The 16,849-nt window shown below is 42.8% G+C and overlaps 2 protein-coding genes across 3 annotated transcripts in view; one reads left to right on the top strand and one right to left on the bottom strand.

Annotated features, from left to right (window-relative positions):
• CAPN7 (calpain 7) overlaps window positions 1-8,697 on the top strand; it is a 33,435-nt gene extending 24,738 nt beyond the window's left edge. For both annotated transcript variants that reach the window (XM_085051241.1, XM_085051242.1), the window contains 5 exons: window positions 620-765; window positions 1,466-1,528; window positions 3,919-4,049; window positions 4,901-4,993; window positions 5,074-8,697. In XM_085051241.1, coding sequence (XP_084907367.1) covers window positions 620-765; window positions 1,466-1,528; window positions 3,919-4,049; window positions 4,901-4,993; window positions 5,074-5,218 — 578 coding nt within the window. In that variant the 3' untranslated portion in view covers window positions 5,219-8,697. The remainder of the gene's footprint in view (window positions 1-619; window positions 766-1,465; window positions 1,529-3,918; window positions 4,050-4,900; window positions 4,994-5,073) is intronic.
• A 1,099-nt stretch (window positions 8,698-9,796) lies between these two features.
• Window positions 9,797-16,849, bottom strand: part of SH3BP5 (SH3 domain binding protein 5) — a 52,039-nt gene continuing 44,986 nt past the window's right edge. Inside the window, exons 7-9 of the mRNA XM_085051243.1 lie at window positions 15,467-15,686; window positions 11,987-12,247; window positions 9,797-11,259 (exon numbers count right to left, since the gene is read on the bottom strand). Of these exons, the coding sequence (XP_084907369.1) occupies window positions 11,078-11,259; window positions 11,987-12,247; window positions 15,467-15,686 (663 nt within the window). The 3' untranslated portion in view covers window positions 9,797-11,077. The remainder of the gene's footprint in view (window positions 11,260-11,986; window positions 12,248-15,466; window positions 15,687-16,849) is intronic.

Here is a 16,849-nt window from a genome sequence, read left to right as displayed (position 1 = left end):
CAGTTAGAGGCCAAATAACACATTATACTGTCTAATTGTAAAAGCAAACATTTGGGATCTTTCTAAGTGCCACATATGCGTTGGTATTGGGATGCAACTACATCTGTGTAATGATCACAGGGATTTGAAGAGAGAGGGAGAAAAAGTGTGTGTGATTTAGTTAAAGGAATTAACATGTTTTGAAGTATTGTTTATGAGGTGGCCAAAGATTTTGGCAGCTGGCATTCTGGAACTGTCCAGCCAATGGAGAAAGAACAGACACTTCAGAGATTTTTCAAAGGGTGCTTTAACATTCATTATCTTTCTCTTGAAATTTCAGCATAATTACAGTAGGTCTTCTTTGAGTAGTGACATTGGTGTGAGATGGATAAGCAATTCTTGTAAGTCTTGGGATTTAAGCTGTACTTTCTTTAAGTAAAGAATTTGTGTCTTGTCATGTGTGATGAACCTCTCCTGAAAACAGTAGTTGCTGTTAAGACTGTCTGTCCTTTTTATGGGTAGATCTTGAGGCTCTCTTCTGTTCTGAGCACTCAGGTCTCTCCAGTCCAATCTTAGTAGAAGTTTACCAAGCTGGCGGATTTTTTGATCGGGAAAAAGTGTTCATCCTTTTCTTTTTCAGCTGATCCTCCTCCATATATTGATGGTATTCGGATCAACAGTCCTCATTATCTGACCAAGATAAAGCTGACCTCTCCAGGTTCCCATACATTCACCTTAGTGGTGTCCCAGTATGAGAAACAAAACACCATCCATTACACCATCAGGGTATGTGCTGTTGTTTCATCATCAATGTAAGCAATTAAATAAAGCATCCTTTGTTTTTAAATTTGATTTAAAGGCTTACTGTTGAACCAGTATTTCCATTTTGTGGAGGGAGGCTATGAATGGTGGAGCAGAACCACTGGATGAAGTGTTCGATAATGTTCTCCATTTGTATTTAGGTGTGGATTTACAAATCAAATTTTAGTAAAGAAATCAGCTGAAAAATACTCTGATTTCTTAGAATAAAAATATGTCTCTGTACAGGCAGATCATTGGCTCTCTGTGTATCCAAAATAAACCTTGTTATTTTAGATCCTGGTTAAAATGTAAAGGTTTTTTTGCCTTCTCTAGGTCTTGACTTAGGATTTGGATTTTTCTCTAACTGCTGAGTCACATAATGATCAATGCTAAATGTTTTTTTTCACTGAAAAAAAGAGTAAAATGCAAATTGTTTCCACTTTGCTTTTTTTGTTGGTGTTTGGTTTGGTTTTTTTTAAGAAAAAATAAGTAGAACTAAGTCTTAGTCAGAGCAGTATTCTGAATTTTGAGTTTGGCACAGGGTCATCTTATGGGTTCTATAGGCATGTAGTGAACAAGTATCTAAAAATGCTGTGTAGGCAATTCTGCTTTTTCTTAACTTGTCATTATTTCATCTGAAAGGTGCAATATGAATGTGTGACTTTCTGCTTCTTTTACAACACAGGTGTATTCCTTGTGCAAGTTCACCTTTTCCAAGATTCCTACACCTTACACCATTTCCAAACGGGTAAAGAAACATTTTCTTTTATGGATCACTGGTTTGGCTTTTCCTTTGAGATGTACAAGTTTTTAAAATATATTTTAAATATATTTTGACACTACTGCCCCAGCTCCACCAGAGTGTGTTGTTGCAGCTGTGCCATTGCAGAGCTGCTGCAAAGCCTTTATAGAACAGACTGGCCTTTGGAACAGCAACCCATACCCTAGTAAGTCATTACTCTGCAGAAATCAGTTTGTGCTTGTAATGAAGCAGAGTGAAAACTCCCCAGAAACATTGCTCATTTCCCCTTGGGAGAATGGCATGATTTTCTTGGAAAAACTCTTGGCATGATGGGACAAAATCAGCTATGCCAAACCAAAGGCACCAGTAGCAAGACTATGACAAACAAACTTAGGATGGCAACATCAAAACGCATTACTGTTCCTAAATTTTGCAAAGACACCTCAAGGGTCTCTAACCATTGGAAGAAGTACTCCCTTTGCCAAACAGGATCAAGGAACTATATCCATTGTACATTTCCTGTAGAAATGCTCCCTGAGAGTACAGGAACCAGGGCAAGAGTGAAAAACTTGACTGAAATCAATTCAGAAGCTCAGGCAGTTTGGGGTCCAGCTGCTGTTCATATTTCAGCTGTCAACATGAGCTGCAGTTACACCTTCAGCTGAAGTATAAATATAGCCAAGAGCTCACAGGATAAAGTAACTTGCATGTATTTTCATGTTTTAGCAGTTTTATCCTCAGGAAAGAATAAGCCAGCATCTGTTAACTTTAGCTCTGTACCTACCATGCATACCCTGGGGAATCCTATTATCATCAGAAATCTTCTGTCCAAACAGTAACTTGTTCAGTAAGAGAGAAACAAGGGAGTTTGAGCCACAGTGGAATAGTCCATTTTCTAGGACACTCGTGCCTGAAGCCAAGGATTGCATTACTTTGTGTGGTCAGGGGGACATTCTGGCTTGCAGCTTGGCTCTCAAGTTCAGACAGTGTTCCATACCAGCTGTTATTTCTGGAACAGTCCCTTGAAGCCTGTTCTAGAGAATGGTGAGTGAATAAAGAGATTCCTGGGAACAGCAAGATGATTTGTTCAGTTCAAGAAACCATTGTCCTATATAACTACTAAAAACTGGGCTTACTGTGAGGTAGTGCTTTAAGAGGTCAAAAACACATTAAAGGTGAAAAGCCTGTTTAAAGAAGGACATCTGTTTTATGTTGTAATACCTTTGAAAAGAGAATTAAGGATGTAGAAAAATCCTGTTAATTATTTGAAGATGTCTGTCTAGTATTCCAAAAAGAAAGCATATTCTGTCTATCCAAGGCTAGTTCTGTCTGTAGGATTGAATACAAGAAGTCAGTTGCTTGTATTTAATGCCTATTTGGTGTTTGCTTAGCAGTCATCACATTCAAAAGAAGCAGAGAACTAATTCACAATTTACCAGTAAAAACAAGTTCTGTTAGATATCATATACTGGAGTCAAGTAGTCACCTCTGGAACTCACCAAGCCCTAGTGTGATTCCTGGAATTAAGTGTAACAGAGGTGGAAAAGGGATAGAAAATTTAACAGCACACAGCAGTTTTAGGTTCCTGGATAGCATGGCAGCATGGTAGGGGGAGGAATTCCCCTTGCTTCCATACTTATCCTGTTTAAAGGTTTTGGGCACTGAGTAAAGAAGTTAAATCACAAGGGAAAATGCTGCCCCTTGCTGCTGTGACAGAAATGGGAGGGAAGTAACAGGAGAGATGGATCTCAGCTATAAATCTGTGTGAATGCCTGGCATGTCTTACAAGTCTAACCTTTCAGTTTAATGACTAGCAAGAGGAACTTGGAAACAGATGGCCTGCTTCTCAAAGTCTGAGCAGCATTTTTCCTCTTGTGTGTCTTTGTCCTTGCAGAATCTGTCCTTATGGTTATCTTGTCACTGCAGTGCTGTTTCTCAGAGTGCACAGAGGTTTTGGACAGGGCTGGAGGCAGAGATCTTTAAAAGCAAAGGGTGCAGCACTATTAGTGTTGTACTGCCTGTATCACTGCTGTTTCTCATTTAACCCAACAGAGGAGTCTGAGGAAAAAAAATAACCTGCATAATCTAGTAGGAGTGGGATAGATGGGAATGTGGGTCTTTTGTTAGTTGCAGTTTGTCATAGTCAGAAACAGTCACTCGTTGCTGATTTAATGTAAGCTGGAAGAATACAGTGCATGTCTAAAGGATGTAAGGGTTTGACTGAGATGGGTGGGGGAGTGCAGTGAGACTTGCTGAATGATTAACACCATCTTTCATTTCACTTTAAAAATTAGGAGAGGTCACTGAAGTCAGTATCCTCTAAAGTGAGAGGACCTGTGTATATATAAGCAATACAAATCCTCAGGATTTTTTTCTGTACTTTTGACTTCTTTTAGGTTAATGGACAGTGGAAAGGTCACAGTGCTGGAGGGTGTGGAAACTTCAGAGACACCTACAAAAATAACCCCATTTATCAATTCCAGCTAGACAAGAATGGACCATTGCTAATTGAACTACGGGGGCCAAGGTTTGTAGAAAATAATTGTGCATCAATACAGTGAAGGCATTACATGCCAAAGATAAAGCTTTGTGAGTATCCCTTGAGGAGGGTGGGAAGCTCATGGAAAATCCAGAAGGCAAGGTGTGGGAGTTGACTCAGATTTAGTACTATTTATGTTTCTATCTTTACCATCAGTGGTGTTTTAAACCTACACATTAACTACTGAGGAAAATCCTTGACCTACAAGGAAAACAGGAGCCTTCCTTTCTCTTTAGTTTTCTATCTCTCCTCCCCTCTTTGAGGAAACTCCTTCTCTCCTTCCAGGATCTCTCATGAAATGAAGATGAAGGCAGAGGTGTGACTGTATGGTTCCATGAATTGAGCAGTTTTTTTGTGTGCATTTTTTTCTGCACTTGCACATCGTATTTGGGTAGCTTGAATGACAGGGGCAGTGGTGCTTGTCACATGCATTAACAGGAGCAGACAAAGTGTCCCAAGTTATATTGCAACATGAGAAATTCTGCTAAGATCACTGACACTGAGTCCTCTAATAGCAATCAGATCTCACCCCAGGATCTCTGCCATGTGGCACAGGAGTGTGTCACAAGCTCAACTACTTGAATTCTGCTTAGGTTAAGAGACAAGCTTCTGGCAGGCATTTTCCCTATAGTCTAGTTCTAAACATGAATTGAGTTCTGTCTTCCTTCAAATTTTTCATTCATGTCACGGTAAATTTGACTTAACATTTCTGTCACAAATGTGACAAAACTTTGAGATGTCTTTCAGTTATCCTGTATAGTTTTTAATAACTCTACAGTTATTTTGTGGTAATCCTGATGACCCAAATAGCTAAACTAAGTTTGTCATGTCACTTGCAGACAATACAGCGTTGGTTTTGAACTCATCACTATCTCAACAGTGGGAGATCCTGGTTCCTATGGCTTTCAGAAAAAAAGCAGTGGTGACTACAGGTAACACTTAATGAAGTCTGTATAGTGGTTTGAAACATACTTTGGATCCCACTTCTAACAGGTAGTGTTCTTTATCATAGGTGTGGATTTTGCTACTTGGAGGTGGAGAACACATTTGCTGGAGTTTACAACATTATCCCCACCACATTCCTGCCTCAACAAGAGGGCCCTTTTTTCTTAGATTTTAACAGTACTACTCCTCTTAAGGTGTCACAGCTGCAGTGAGGAGACAGAACTGTGCAGTGCTGTTTAAAGAGATGGTTTTGATCTGTCCAACAGCCTGAGAACAGGTGAAGAACCCTTACCACACATGCACAAAAGAAAATTACATCCTGAGTTAAAAGCATGGAATCACGGATTGCCAGTTAATTGTGGCAGGCAGTTAGCTGTGGGTTTGCTGCTATGGTCCAGGAGTGAGCCCTGTTCAACAGGCTTGGGAATAGGCTGAAATGCATATAATCAAGTGAACCAGCAGAACTCAATTTATTGCAGTTTTTCCACACTTTGAATCAAAGTCTAGTGAGTTACAAGAAGAACTAACATTGAAATTCCCTCCTCCCAACATACAGGGTACATGGGTTAAAGATTCTATTCTTAAAAGTAAACATGTAAGAAAAAGATATTCTTGTGTATTCTGCTTATTCAGTCTCAGGACCAAATAGCTTTTATTACATATTTGTGCTGCTATCTTCAATGTTTTCAGCACTGAACTGGTTCTCACATCTAAATGTAAATGTACTACTGCTGAGCTAGTAGTATGCTGTGTGTCATCTCGTGTAGAATGTGTAAATAGGAGTAAAGGAAAAGAAAGTTTCCAGCTTTAGCTGTTTCTGAAAGCAGAGCAATGGCTTTGCTCATGTTACATGTACTTTGAGAGCTGTTACTTCATACCTGTATGACTTTAGTACATAATACAGCACGAGGTTCTGTGGCTTCCTTGCTGCCAGACCTCAGTTGATCCTGATGAGCAGGAAGGACATGAGGTTATCCAGCAGTAGTGTCCAGGCAGTGCAGCACAGCTTTCCTCAAGCAGCTATGGAAGGTTTTCATCTAAAGATCCCCTGTAAGTGTCACTGTATCTACTGAGCGTAGTCTCAGTTGCTGGTGCAAGGAGATGGAGAACTGCCCACCATCAGCAACCCAGCAAAGAAATGTTTTATTTTCATCACTTTTGTAAGTCTGCATCCTGTAGGGAAGGATCATTTAAACCTCTCCCCCAATACACCACAGCTGCAAGAAGTTCACTTGCTGATCCATTATACAAGAAATCTTTGAAAAAATACTTTTTTCCTTGTTAGTTGACGCCAGTGAATCCATTGAGCACTTGGCCAGTGTCATCAGTAGAAGGAGGGTCAGAGTTCATAAGAAAAGAGTGGAGGTGGGATTAATGCAGAACAAGTGGGCTTTTTTAGAAACCTCCTATATGTGCTCTTCCTCTAGCTCTGTATACATTGTAGCTGAAGAGGATTCAAGATGGTAAGTTTTTACTTAATACCAACTGCCTTGCAAATTCTGAAACTGATTCAATGTTGTCATTTTTACAAAATTTATAATATTTGACAGTTGGGGGAGAGGCTATTTTTAAAACAGCTATGGGAATTTTGCTGCCATTCACACTGGTTTGGCAGTTTTCCAAGCAAAAAGGTAGCATTTAAATCGTGCTTTAGAGCACAGGTGTCACTTGGCCATTGTGAAACTGAGCACACATTCTACAGGAGCACCAGAAATATCTGTGGGCTAAAATTATTCCCACAGAAGTCTGCTATTAGTCCTCTCCAGAAAGTACAAGAACCTTTTGTTTCATTTCCTTCATCAGACAGCTGCTTAACAAGTGTCTAACACTGAAAGGGCAGTGATAGCTCATGCCTTTGAAAACACATCCCTGCCTGGCTGCAGTTCTCTGAGACCATCTGGGCTAGGGAATTAGTGACAGGATTGTCACAGAGTGACTTACCTTCTTTTGCAGGAAAGTTTCTTATGATTATTGCAATAAATCAGTAGAGGGAACAGCATGGGCACAAGCTGAGAAAAAAACAGATTAGGTTCTTTATGATGATACTTGGCTTTTGGAGTATGTGCCAAGGACTGCTTCATCCCTACAAAATGAAAATTTCATTCAACTCCGTTTTTCCCTACAGATTTCTGCTTTTAGCTGAGGCTAAACCAGAATAGCAGTGGAGTCCTCCATGTATCTTATCATCTCTGAAGTTGGAGGTAGTGAGGAAGTCTCAGCTGAGTATCTTTTTGGCAGTACAAAATGCAGATGCCAGAAGTGCCAGCTTTCAGCACCGAGTTCTTGCACATTCTTTGCTGTTTGAGATCAAGCTGGTAGACTTGCCTACAGGAAAATCTGTTGTTGTTCTTCAGTAGTTAGTTTCTACTCGGCAGGAAGGAGTTTTTCTTTCTTTTTTCCCCGTGAGCACAAGTTAGTGCCAAAGCTTATGCTGCATGAAAAAAGCATAAGGCTCAGCTTCCTTACCATGCTGAACTTGAACTGAACTGAACTGAAAGTAAGAAATGTACTCACTTTCCTAATGCCAGGTGAAGGCATTAAGGACAAAGGATCCTGTCCCCACCAGGATACACCAATATTTCTTGCACATAGGGAACAGTCGATGGATTTGGCTCATCTCCATTAATGCCCAGGATTTAGGCTTAGTGTTAGTCTTATATATATAAAATAAATTCTATTCAAATACTTCACCTGCATAGGCATGCAAGAATGCCACCTAGAATGCCATCACTGTGCATCTCCCTTCAGATACAGGACAGAACACTCAGGTGGAATATTTAGACGTACCACAAAATATCCATATAAATTGTAGTCTGCAGATTCTGGTTATGGCAAATAACTTTTAGGACAAAGTTTTCTTGCCCTTTTTCCTAAAGAAGAAATATTGATGTAAGCATTTATTAATTGCTTTAATATTTTCTGTCAAATACATACTTTTATATTTTTTCCACAAATAAATTTGCAAAAACTACTGTAAAGTGAACTGATCCTTAGATTTTATCACAACCTCAGGCCCTTAAGTTAAGCTTTACTTTCCCCTGTACTGTTTAGCATTTTTTGAGCCATATGACAGAAAACATAGTTTGTTCTGTTTGTTTCATTAGGAAGACATAGGTTAGCCCTTGGTTAATCCAATCCCTCCATTCTCAAAGATTCAGTGAGATGTAGTGCCATGGATGAATGGTATCAACAGCTTCTATCCCAACTGCCCCAGACTGTGAGTCTGAGTTCAGTTCTAATCTCCTGCTGCAAGCTTCATGTAACTATTTTGTACAGTAATTATGCACTTAACCACACAATCTCTGCAGCCTTTGAACAGCCACTGACTTCATTCTAAGTTTGTGTACATATAGTAGAGGTTTTCATCGCTTTGTCTAAAAGGACACTGAAATTGTTTGATATTACCAAAGAGAAGTAGAACTCGTAGGTTAACATTGGCTTTATACATTCTCACATCAGGGCACCTGAAGCAATCATGTATACTTTGATACACCAGAGGCTTATTTTTATACCCATGAAGGCAGCTACCATCATGTTACACTTCAGAATCCATAAAGAGCTCCAACAGAAAAGTAACTGGAGAACGTTTGTTCATTTGCTTGTACTCCACAGCAATGTATGTTCATTTAAGTCTGTCATATTTATAATTATGGCTTTTATGAAGCTTAAAATAAAATGAGTTTTCCATTAACTTATTAGACACACAGTTGTGCCTGTTTGCTTGCACATTTAAAGGGTGATTTACCTACCAGGTCTGGGGGTCACCAAAGGAGGAAGGCTGCACTATGATCTTTCAACAACTTTTGGAGAAGGATAGTATAAAAGTAAGGGTAGAGGGAGTTCCACACCCTTTCAAACTTCCAGGTCAATGGTTTTACTGTGCTGGGAGCTGAACCCAATCAGGACATATGCAAGGCAGCACACCCACAAAATTAATTCATTGTGCCCAAGTGTGGGAAGTTTGGGTTTCCAGTCAGAAATGTCAAGATGAGAAGACATTGGATAGCAAGAGAGGTTAAAAACAAAAAAAAAGAAGAAAAAAAGAAAAAAATCACCACCAAAACAACCATCCACAGAACCCAGGCAAAATGTAACAGGTGTTGTCTGGGAGGTCTGCACAAGTGAGATTCAATCACAAAGACCTCTGCTACTTTTTCTAACGAAATGCAGCACAGACAATAGCTCAGCTATGAAAGTTTAAGTAAAAACATTTAATACAATGTGGCACTTCTGTACTGCTTTTCATATTGAATACTGTCTTATCCCAGCTTTTCCCCAAGTAAGGGTCACATCAGAAGTTGGAACCACAGATTTCTTTCCTAAGCATTTTCTGGGCCTGGGAACTGCTGGCAGTGAAAGATTTCAGCCTTAAGGTCTTCAGAAGATGTAAACATATAAATGTATAATGCATTTACAGCTTAACAGCTATAAATGTGATAAATCTATTTTCTCATGAAAACAGGATTCTTTGCCTCCAATTCTGCACCACTTTACAGCCAATTTCAGCAGCATTAGCATTCATCCCTCCTCCTGCACACTAAGGGGGTTTGGAGAACCTGACTAAAGCTCTGGTCTTGTGCACAGTTCAGAATAAAAAGTGAATCACATATGCAGGGATTCAGGAAGCTGGCATGAGGCAGCAGTTGCCCACATACCCCAATGGATTCTAACACCAGTGTGATGCCAGCCTACAGTCTTCAGCTGCAAGTGGGTATTTGGAGACTAAACTTGCTGTGGGAGAGGATTTGGTTCTAGCACTTGAGATAAACTTCACTTGCACAGACTCAAAATGTGGAAAACAAAAATGTTTACTGTAGTGTGAAGAATTTTACATTAACTTTGAGAATAGATACACAAGCTGTGGCAGGGATGAAATACAACAGGACTGCAAAAACATAGAATAGAAAATACTTTGGGCAATACTAAAATGCCCATCAAATTAACAATATAAACTGACATTTTAGATAAAATGGTGCTTTCAGAAATGCTTAGTCACCAAAACTGAAGAGTCCTAGGATTTTTACTACCACTTATTAGCATAATTATCAGACACTACTACTGCCTAACAGCTGCTGGCAAAACATGCCCCGTGCCCTTTCTAGTTTTATTGAACACTTTGTCTAGGGCATACTAAAATCCCAAGTCCCTTTAACAGTTATAAACCCCCACACAGTACAACCTACAGAGAAGCTTAAGAACACATTGTCAATCTACACTGGCAATTCCTTTTCTTCATGCATATTTCAAGGGCAAACCCCTTATCATAATCGTCCTGAAAACATCTATGACTCCCATTTTTGAGGGAAAGAAAACCAAAACAAAAACCACTTAAAGTGCTGAAAAATAATACTTCACTGCTCAGGGGAGCAGAAGGGCAAGGGGCCAATCAACTCTTTTTGGTCACTGGAATCACCTGCAGAGTCCAAGGCAGACTCAGGAGGGTGTCTAGAAAGGGCCTCCCACTGCTAGGCATTGCCATCCCCTTTCTGTCATCCATCTGTTTTATAGGCTTTTAGAGCCATGACTCATTTTATCCTTTCTGTGAGCACCAAAGGAAGAGTGAAGGCTTTCAGACCCCACACATGCAACAGTTTTCCTGTATACAAAATATTTCTACAGTCTCAGCATAATACAGACAAATACAGATGTTTAAAGATTATGCCACTTGTACTCAAGAGATCAGTTGTATCTAAAGAGCATTTCATTCTACAAAACCAAAGCCAAACTGCTCTCTGCAAATGTCTGGCTTGAATTTCAGACCCCCGACTGGCATGAATTTACACGGGAACATTACTAGTTATTGCTTCAGCCAGGCTGCTACAAAACAATTTACAAAGTCTGTGAAATTTGAGCACAGCTTAAACATTTGATAACTCGTCCGGCCTACAAAGGATTTACTGAATAAAAACTTCAGCCCTCCACATCAATTAAACTTCTTAGTGCATTTTTAAATTCTCAGAGCAAACGCTTAAGATTTGGCATATATTATTGGCACAACGTTCTTCAAACACTTAGAAGTTCATGTATAAATATTTAGACTCCCATTAATCAGGACAGGGCACGAGAAGGACTCAGCCAATCTGGGCAGCTTTCCTGCCTGCACATATTCCCTCTTTGATTTTCATGCACTGAAGGGAGAGCTGCTTCATTCGGTTATCCAGAGCCAGCCCTTCAGTGGAGCTGCTCCTGGTGCTGCTCCTGTTCTTGTTCACTCTGTCGCTTGTCTTGTTCTCAGCCCCTTCTGCCCTATCCCCTGCAAAGAAAGGATTAAACTGGATGTTAAACCCGGATTTCATTCTGCAAGTTAAGCTTCAAGCAGGTGCCTCTGCAGTTTCCTTTGCCAAAGCACGCAGAAATTACAGGAGCACGTGTAAGATGCTTCAACAAAACCAAGTTGGCCTTCCAAGCCGTGCTCGTCTAGTGCACTGCATCAGCAAATTGGTGAGAACAGCCTTAGGATGGAGCAGACAAGGGCAGTGGTAATCCTCCAGTCTGAATTAGTCAGCCAGGGCTGGCAGAGCCTGCAAGAAGCTCCTTCTGGCATGTTATTTTTTTATGAGGTTTTTGGGGTTTTTTTCCCCTGGAAAGCAAGATATTCAGCAAGCAGGACAGTAATTTAAATAAATAAACTCAGATGTTCCTCCACATTAATGTACAACCCAAATCCCACTGATCACTTACTGCATTTTTCATTATTATGAAAAATTGTTATTATTTTCATTATTTTGTTATTTGAGAAATCTCAAGTCCCTGCACTGAAGCAGAACTGAGGAACATTCCTAGCCAGGAGAACAATAATTAATACATTATAGACATTGTTGTTAACTTTGAGACACAGGGCCTTCCAGAACTGCCTTCCCCAAAGAAGCGGCCAGCAGGTCAGAGCATTCCCTGGCATACACCTAGGGGAGCTGGGAAGGTTTTCCTGCTCCCTTTATCAAGCTGAAAAACTGGCCCAGGGCGAATCCAGCTGTGCATACCTCTTTCAGCTTCACACTCTGGGGAGGATGCCCCACTGCATTCACTCCGGGGGCCCAGGACAGGGAAGATCATCCCAAACTCAGACAGGGAGACAGGGCTGGGCAGATCCAGGCTTCCAGGTCGTGTCGCAGGAGGAAACTGAGTGGGCACCTCACAGGGACTCGTAGGACCAGAGCTGAAGCTGGACACAGACTGAGTTTCTGAATCTTCTTCAGACACGAAGCTGCTGCCATTATCATCCTCAAACACTTCTGAAGCCACTGCAATATTCAAAAAATATTCCAGTCAGTAATTCAACCCCCCTCCTGTACCTTCCCAGGCAAAGGTAGTTTTTCAGGTTTGCATCTTCCATATGCAGACACAATGCTAACCCATGGGCTGCACCCTCTGGTTTTCTGCCCCCTGTGCAAAGCCTTAGCCTGGCTCTGAGGAGCAGCACACCTGCCAGCCAGGCCATGCAAGGCCAGCTCTGCAGTACCTGCTCCTCATGCCAAGAAGCTCTCAGATTTTTACTGGCTCTGCTGGCCTTGTTCACTCATGGTCTTCAGTAGCTAACTTAGGTTAGAGCCTCATTCCCTGTGTCTGCCTCCCCCAGCACTATCTTGATCCCAGCACAGCCTTCTGGTTATTTAAGGCACTAATTAGAAAGACACAGGTCCCATGGCAGATTCCATTCAGATTATGCTCACAGTTTAGCAGTTAAAATCCAGCAAGAGCTCCCAAGATTACTTTTTGAATGAGGATCACCAAGCAACACCAAATTAAAAAAAAAAAAAAGACACAGATATTCTTTTCCCTGCTTGTGTTTGCTCAGATATGAATTCTAATTAAAGCAAACCGGCTCCAAACTGTCTGTCTAGATTAAGCTGCAGGGTCCTTATGAACAACCAGAGGAGAAACCCATTAAAAAGGCTCCATTTTGTGCAACACAAGGGTGTAGATTTTGCTGAAATTCCACACAGTTCAGAGGCTCATTGGAGGATGGGAGAACCAAAGACTTCTGCACATAAGCAGTCACACTGGGATCAGAAGGTTCTCTATATCACACAAGTGTGTGCTGGGATCACTCTGGCCTGAAGAAGTCCCAGACACAGCAAGACATCCACAGTGACCTGAGCTTATCTCCAATTCCACCCCCTTGTGATTCCTGCCATTGTTAGTGAGGCTCAGGATCACCTTGGAAGAGCAGCAGGATCAAAGCAGCAGCTTTAACAAAATGGCTCAAAGGAGAAGCTTCAAAGAAATTCTTGTGTCACCTGGGCAGCCTGGGGCTCGCAGGCACCATTTGGACACAAAGGTGCCAACAGGGGCAGCTACTGACATTGTCACTGCAGAGATGTTCAGCCTCTTCCTGCTGGACTTGCGGATTGCAGAACTGCACTTACGCATTGCAAAATTGACCCAAAAGGCTTCAAACATAAAATGGCTAACAACATTATCCACCTTCCTGAGCCTCCTTCAGGGAACTTCATGCTCAGAGGCAGCTTTTCTTGTGGCTTGGGTTTTGTTGTTTTGTTTTTAATGAAGTCAAATCTAAAGCTGCAGAAGGGCCTTTCTTCTCACTTGCTGAGTTTCATCAATATATGGTGAGCCGTACAGATAACTTTGCAGGGGGTAAAAGCAATAAAAGGTTTGGCAAAAAAGATGTTTCCAATTAGAGTCCTCTACTTGGCAAGAAGCACTGACATCAGCCAGTCTACAAGCAGCACAGCTTAAACTGTAGCTTCCTTTTCACCACCTAAATTCGCCGTAATGCACACAAGCATCTGCAAGGGCCAAGAAACTTGCTGATGATGAGGTGTTTTATCCAACTCCAGCACACAGAAATCAAGATACAAAAGGACCTTGCTGGAAACCTCCCCACATGCTACAACGTGAGCTTAATCCAGGCTATTGTAGCTATTAAGTGTGGCAGGCTGCTAGTCCTGCCCTGTCGTAATGCAGTTCTGTGCTGGCACCAGACACAAGCTGATGTCCCCCCATGTCAAACTGTGCAATTCAAAGAGAGAGATGAGCCCATGCTGCTGGTCCTTGTCTGCAGCCTCAGCAGTGGCCAGGGGAGCCAGCAATTAATACTAATTAGTATTGACTTTCCTGGCTCTTTCTACCCTTAAATTCCTGGCCCCTGAACTCCCTCAGCACAAGACACCTTTAACTCAGTCATACCTAAGGCTTTCAGGAGGCCTTCTGCATGAGGAGGAGGACTTGCAGGTATCCAAAAGAGGCAATTCCTGCCTAGCTCAGACAGGGTCAACCACAGGAATTCAGGGTGGCAGAAGATAAGCAGCCATACCAAAACCTGGCTGCATCAGCTGGCCCAGACACAGCAATCACTTGCTGCTGCAACTCAGGTCTCAGCTGCACAGCAGTGTGCAAGAGAGCTCCGACACGTCGTGCAAAAGCTCCTGCCATTGCAGAGGATGGAGGCCAGCCAGGGCTGCCTCCCAGCTCCCAGGCATGGACAAGGCTCTACCAGGGACCTACAAGGCCTCAGTGCCAGTACAGACTGGTGTCTATTGGGAAATTGCATTTTCTGCCTTTGGGCACCAGGGTTGTGCAATCATGAACTCCTGCAATCCTGACCTAACCTTTTCCCTGCAGAAACAAAAGCTGAAATAGAAATTAAACTGAAATTTGGGTGACTGGGCAGCAAAAAAAAAAAAAAAAAGACTTTCTACATCAAGAAGAGGGAAAAGTGTCCAGCAAGGAGGCAAAAGTAGGCCACATGCAATGTCCACTTTCACCCAGAGCCAGGACAAATGCAAACTCGTCATACAACAGACTTTGCAACACAAAGTCCCCATGTGCCACCAGAAAGCAGAGGCTACCTGGCTTGCTCGGAGGTTGTTGCTATCACCCGTCTCTCCTACAGAGCCCCTCAGCACACTGCACCAGCATATTGCTGCTTCCTCACTTCCCTTGTTCACAGCACACATGCTCTGCTGAAATCACATCTTGGCAAAAGACTCTGCAGAGTGAAGGAGCTTATCCTTACACACTTCAGTGTGAGCATCACACCTTTCTGTTCTACTGCAGCCACCACTTTAGTTCCCTCTGCCACAGGCTGAGCACTGGAAGGCAAGCATTTGATCCAAAAGGTCTGTTCCCAGACTGGCTGAATGATCTGAGACAGCCTGCGACCATGTCAAGTGAGTCACTGCCAGCTGCACCACTGGCTTAAAATGAGATACATGCTTTGAGGTGTGTTCATTTTGCTCCTTACATACAGCACTGTACAAAAAACTACAGGGATGTTAAGGGAATGGCTGATGCACTCTAACTTATTACCCTTCCCCTTGAAAATTGGCTATTAAAGAATGTAATCAACTCCTGCAGTAACAAGAAGCATCACAACTTACCCACAGTCCCACAACAGCCAGCAAATTTCAAAACTGCAGAACACCCAGGGCAGCCCTAGCATCAGCATTTCTTAGGATGCCCATGGGATATTCCCAAGCACAGCAGTGCTCTGTACTCACTGGAGACAGTGTCCGACTCCGGTTTGCTCACTGACAGGTCTTCCACAGAGGTATTGCTCCCTTCGGCACCCACGCCACATCCTCGCGGCCCCATGGCAGTGGACCTTCTCCTCTCATGAATCTCATCTGAGATCATCTCCAGATTTTTCAAGGCAGTCTTATACTCTCCCTTTGCCAGGGCCAGTTTGGCCTGCAGGTCATCCACTGTTTTCTTCAGTTGCTAACAAGGGAGACAGGTATTAGATGAAACTATGTATTTCAGTATGAACAATGCACAGCACACAGCTCCCTGTTATGTGCCCAGGTGCCTTGGCTCTGCACAGGCAAGCACAAACCAGGGCTGGTATTCAGGGGATGGGAGAGTTCAGAATTCAGAAGCATGCTGGCACAAGCAGTGGCACTCCTGAAGGAGAAAACAGCAAGGCAAATCAAGGAAGCCAAGGGCTGGAGCTGACTCTGGAGTGTGGTTTTGGGCCCTGGCTAAGCACAGAGCAGAGGCCCTGTTAACATGTTAACATGCAGGATCTCTTGTTAACAGGAATGCACTCTCAACTACATCACTGCTTAGCCCAGAGCCACCCCTAAGCTTTGCTGGCAGCCCCTGCCTGCAGGGCACAGCAGGACTGGGGGTCACCTCTGAGGGGGGCTAAGCCTCACTCTCTGCTGAGCACCAAACCTGACACCTCTCCTCACTAGACCTGCACAGCAGAAAGCAGCAAACCTCAAACCCTGACAGCTGTAATACAGCAGCTCCTGTGTCCTCAGGCACAAACACCACCCTACAGCAAGGGCTAAAGCATTGTACATCCCATTTCCCAAAGGGGAAACACAGCTTGTGTGTCTGTGGCTGTCTCAATGCTGTTTTACATTGTGCATTTAAAGCAATCTGTGCTGTCTTTTTTCATGGAGTTTACACAATCACCTTGCTTCAGGAGGGCACTGGGCAGCTGCCATGGAGAAGCAACAGGGCCACAAACAGTGGGCTGTTGCCCATGGAAAAAAAGGAACTTCTCAAAAGATGCTTCTAGGCAGAAGGGATTATTGGGCTGGCACCCAGCCCAGGGCAGGCAAGGGCTCAGCCTGATGCAGCAGCAGCTGCAGGGAGGCAAGGCATAGGAGCAGAGGGCACCTGAGCCTGGATCCTGGCAAGGAAAAAGGTGCACACCAGAGTCTCTGAGGCTTACAAAATGCTGTTGAATCTCAGGCAGCCCGGGGGAGGGCTCAAAACTGTTGTGGGATGTGCCTTGCACCCCAAAGCAAGGAATAGGAATTCTTTTCTAGCTAGACTCCTACTGATCCAGCACCCACTGGAGCCTTCCTGCACCCACAGTGCAGGAAGGCCAACAGCAATGCACTGCCTTCAAACCCTGTGCACATCCCACA

Source organism: Lichenostomus cassidix, chromosome 2 (assembly GCF_008360975.1).
Source record: "Lichenostomus cassidix isolate B80296 chromosome 2, HeHo_3.0, whole genome shotgun sequence".
Classification (NCBI taxonomy): domain Eukaryota; kingdom Metazoa; phylum Chordata; class Aves; order Passeriformes; family Meliphagidae; genus Lichenostomus; species Lichenostomus cassidix.
The sequence above is the reverse complement of the archived record's forward strand: the minus strand, read 5'-3'. Positions and strand labels throughout refer to the sequence as shown.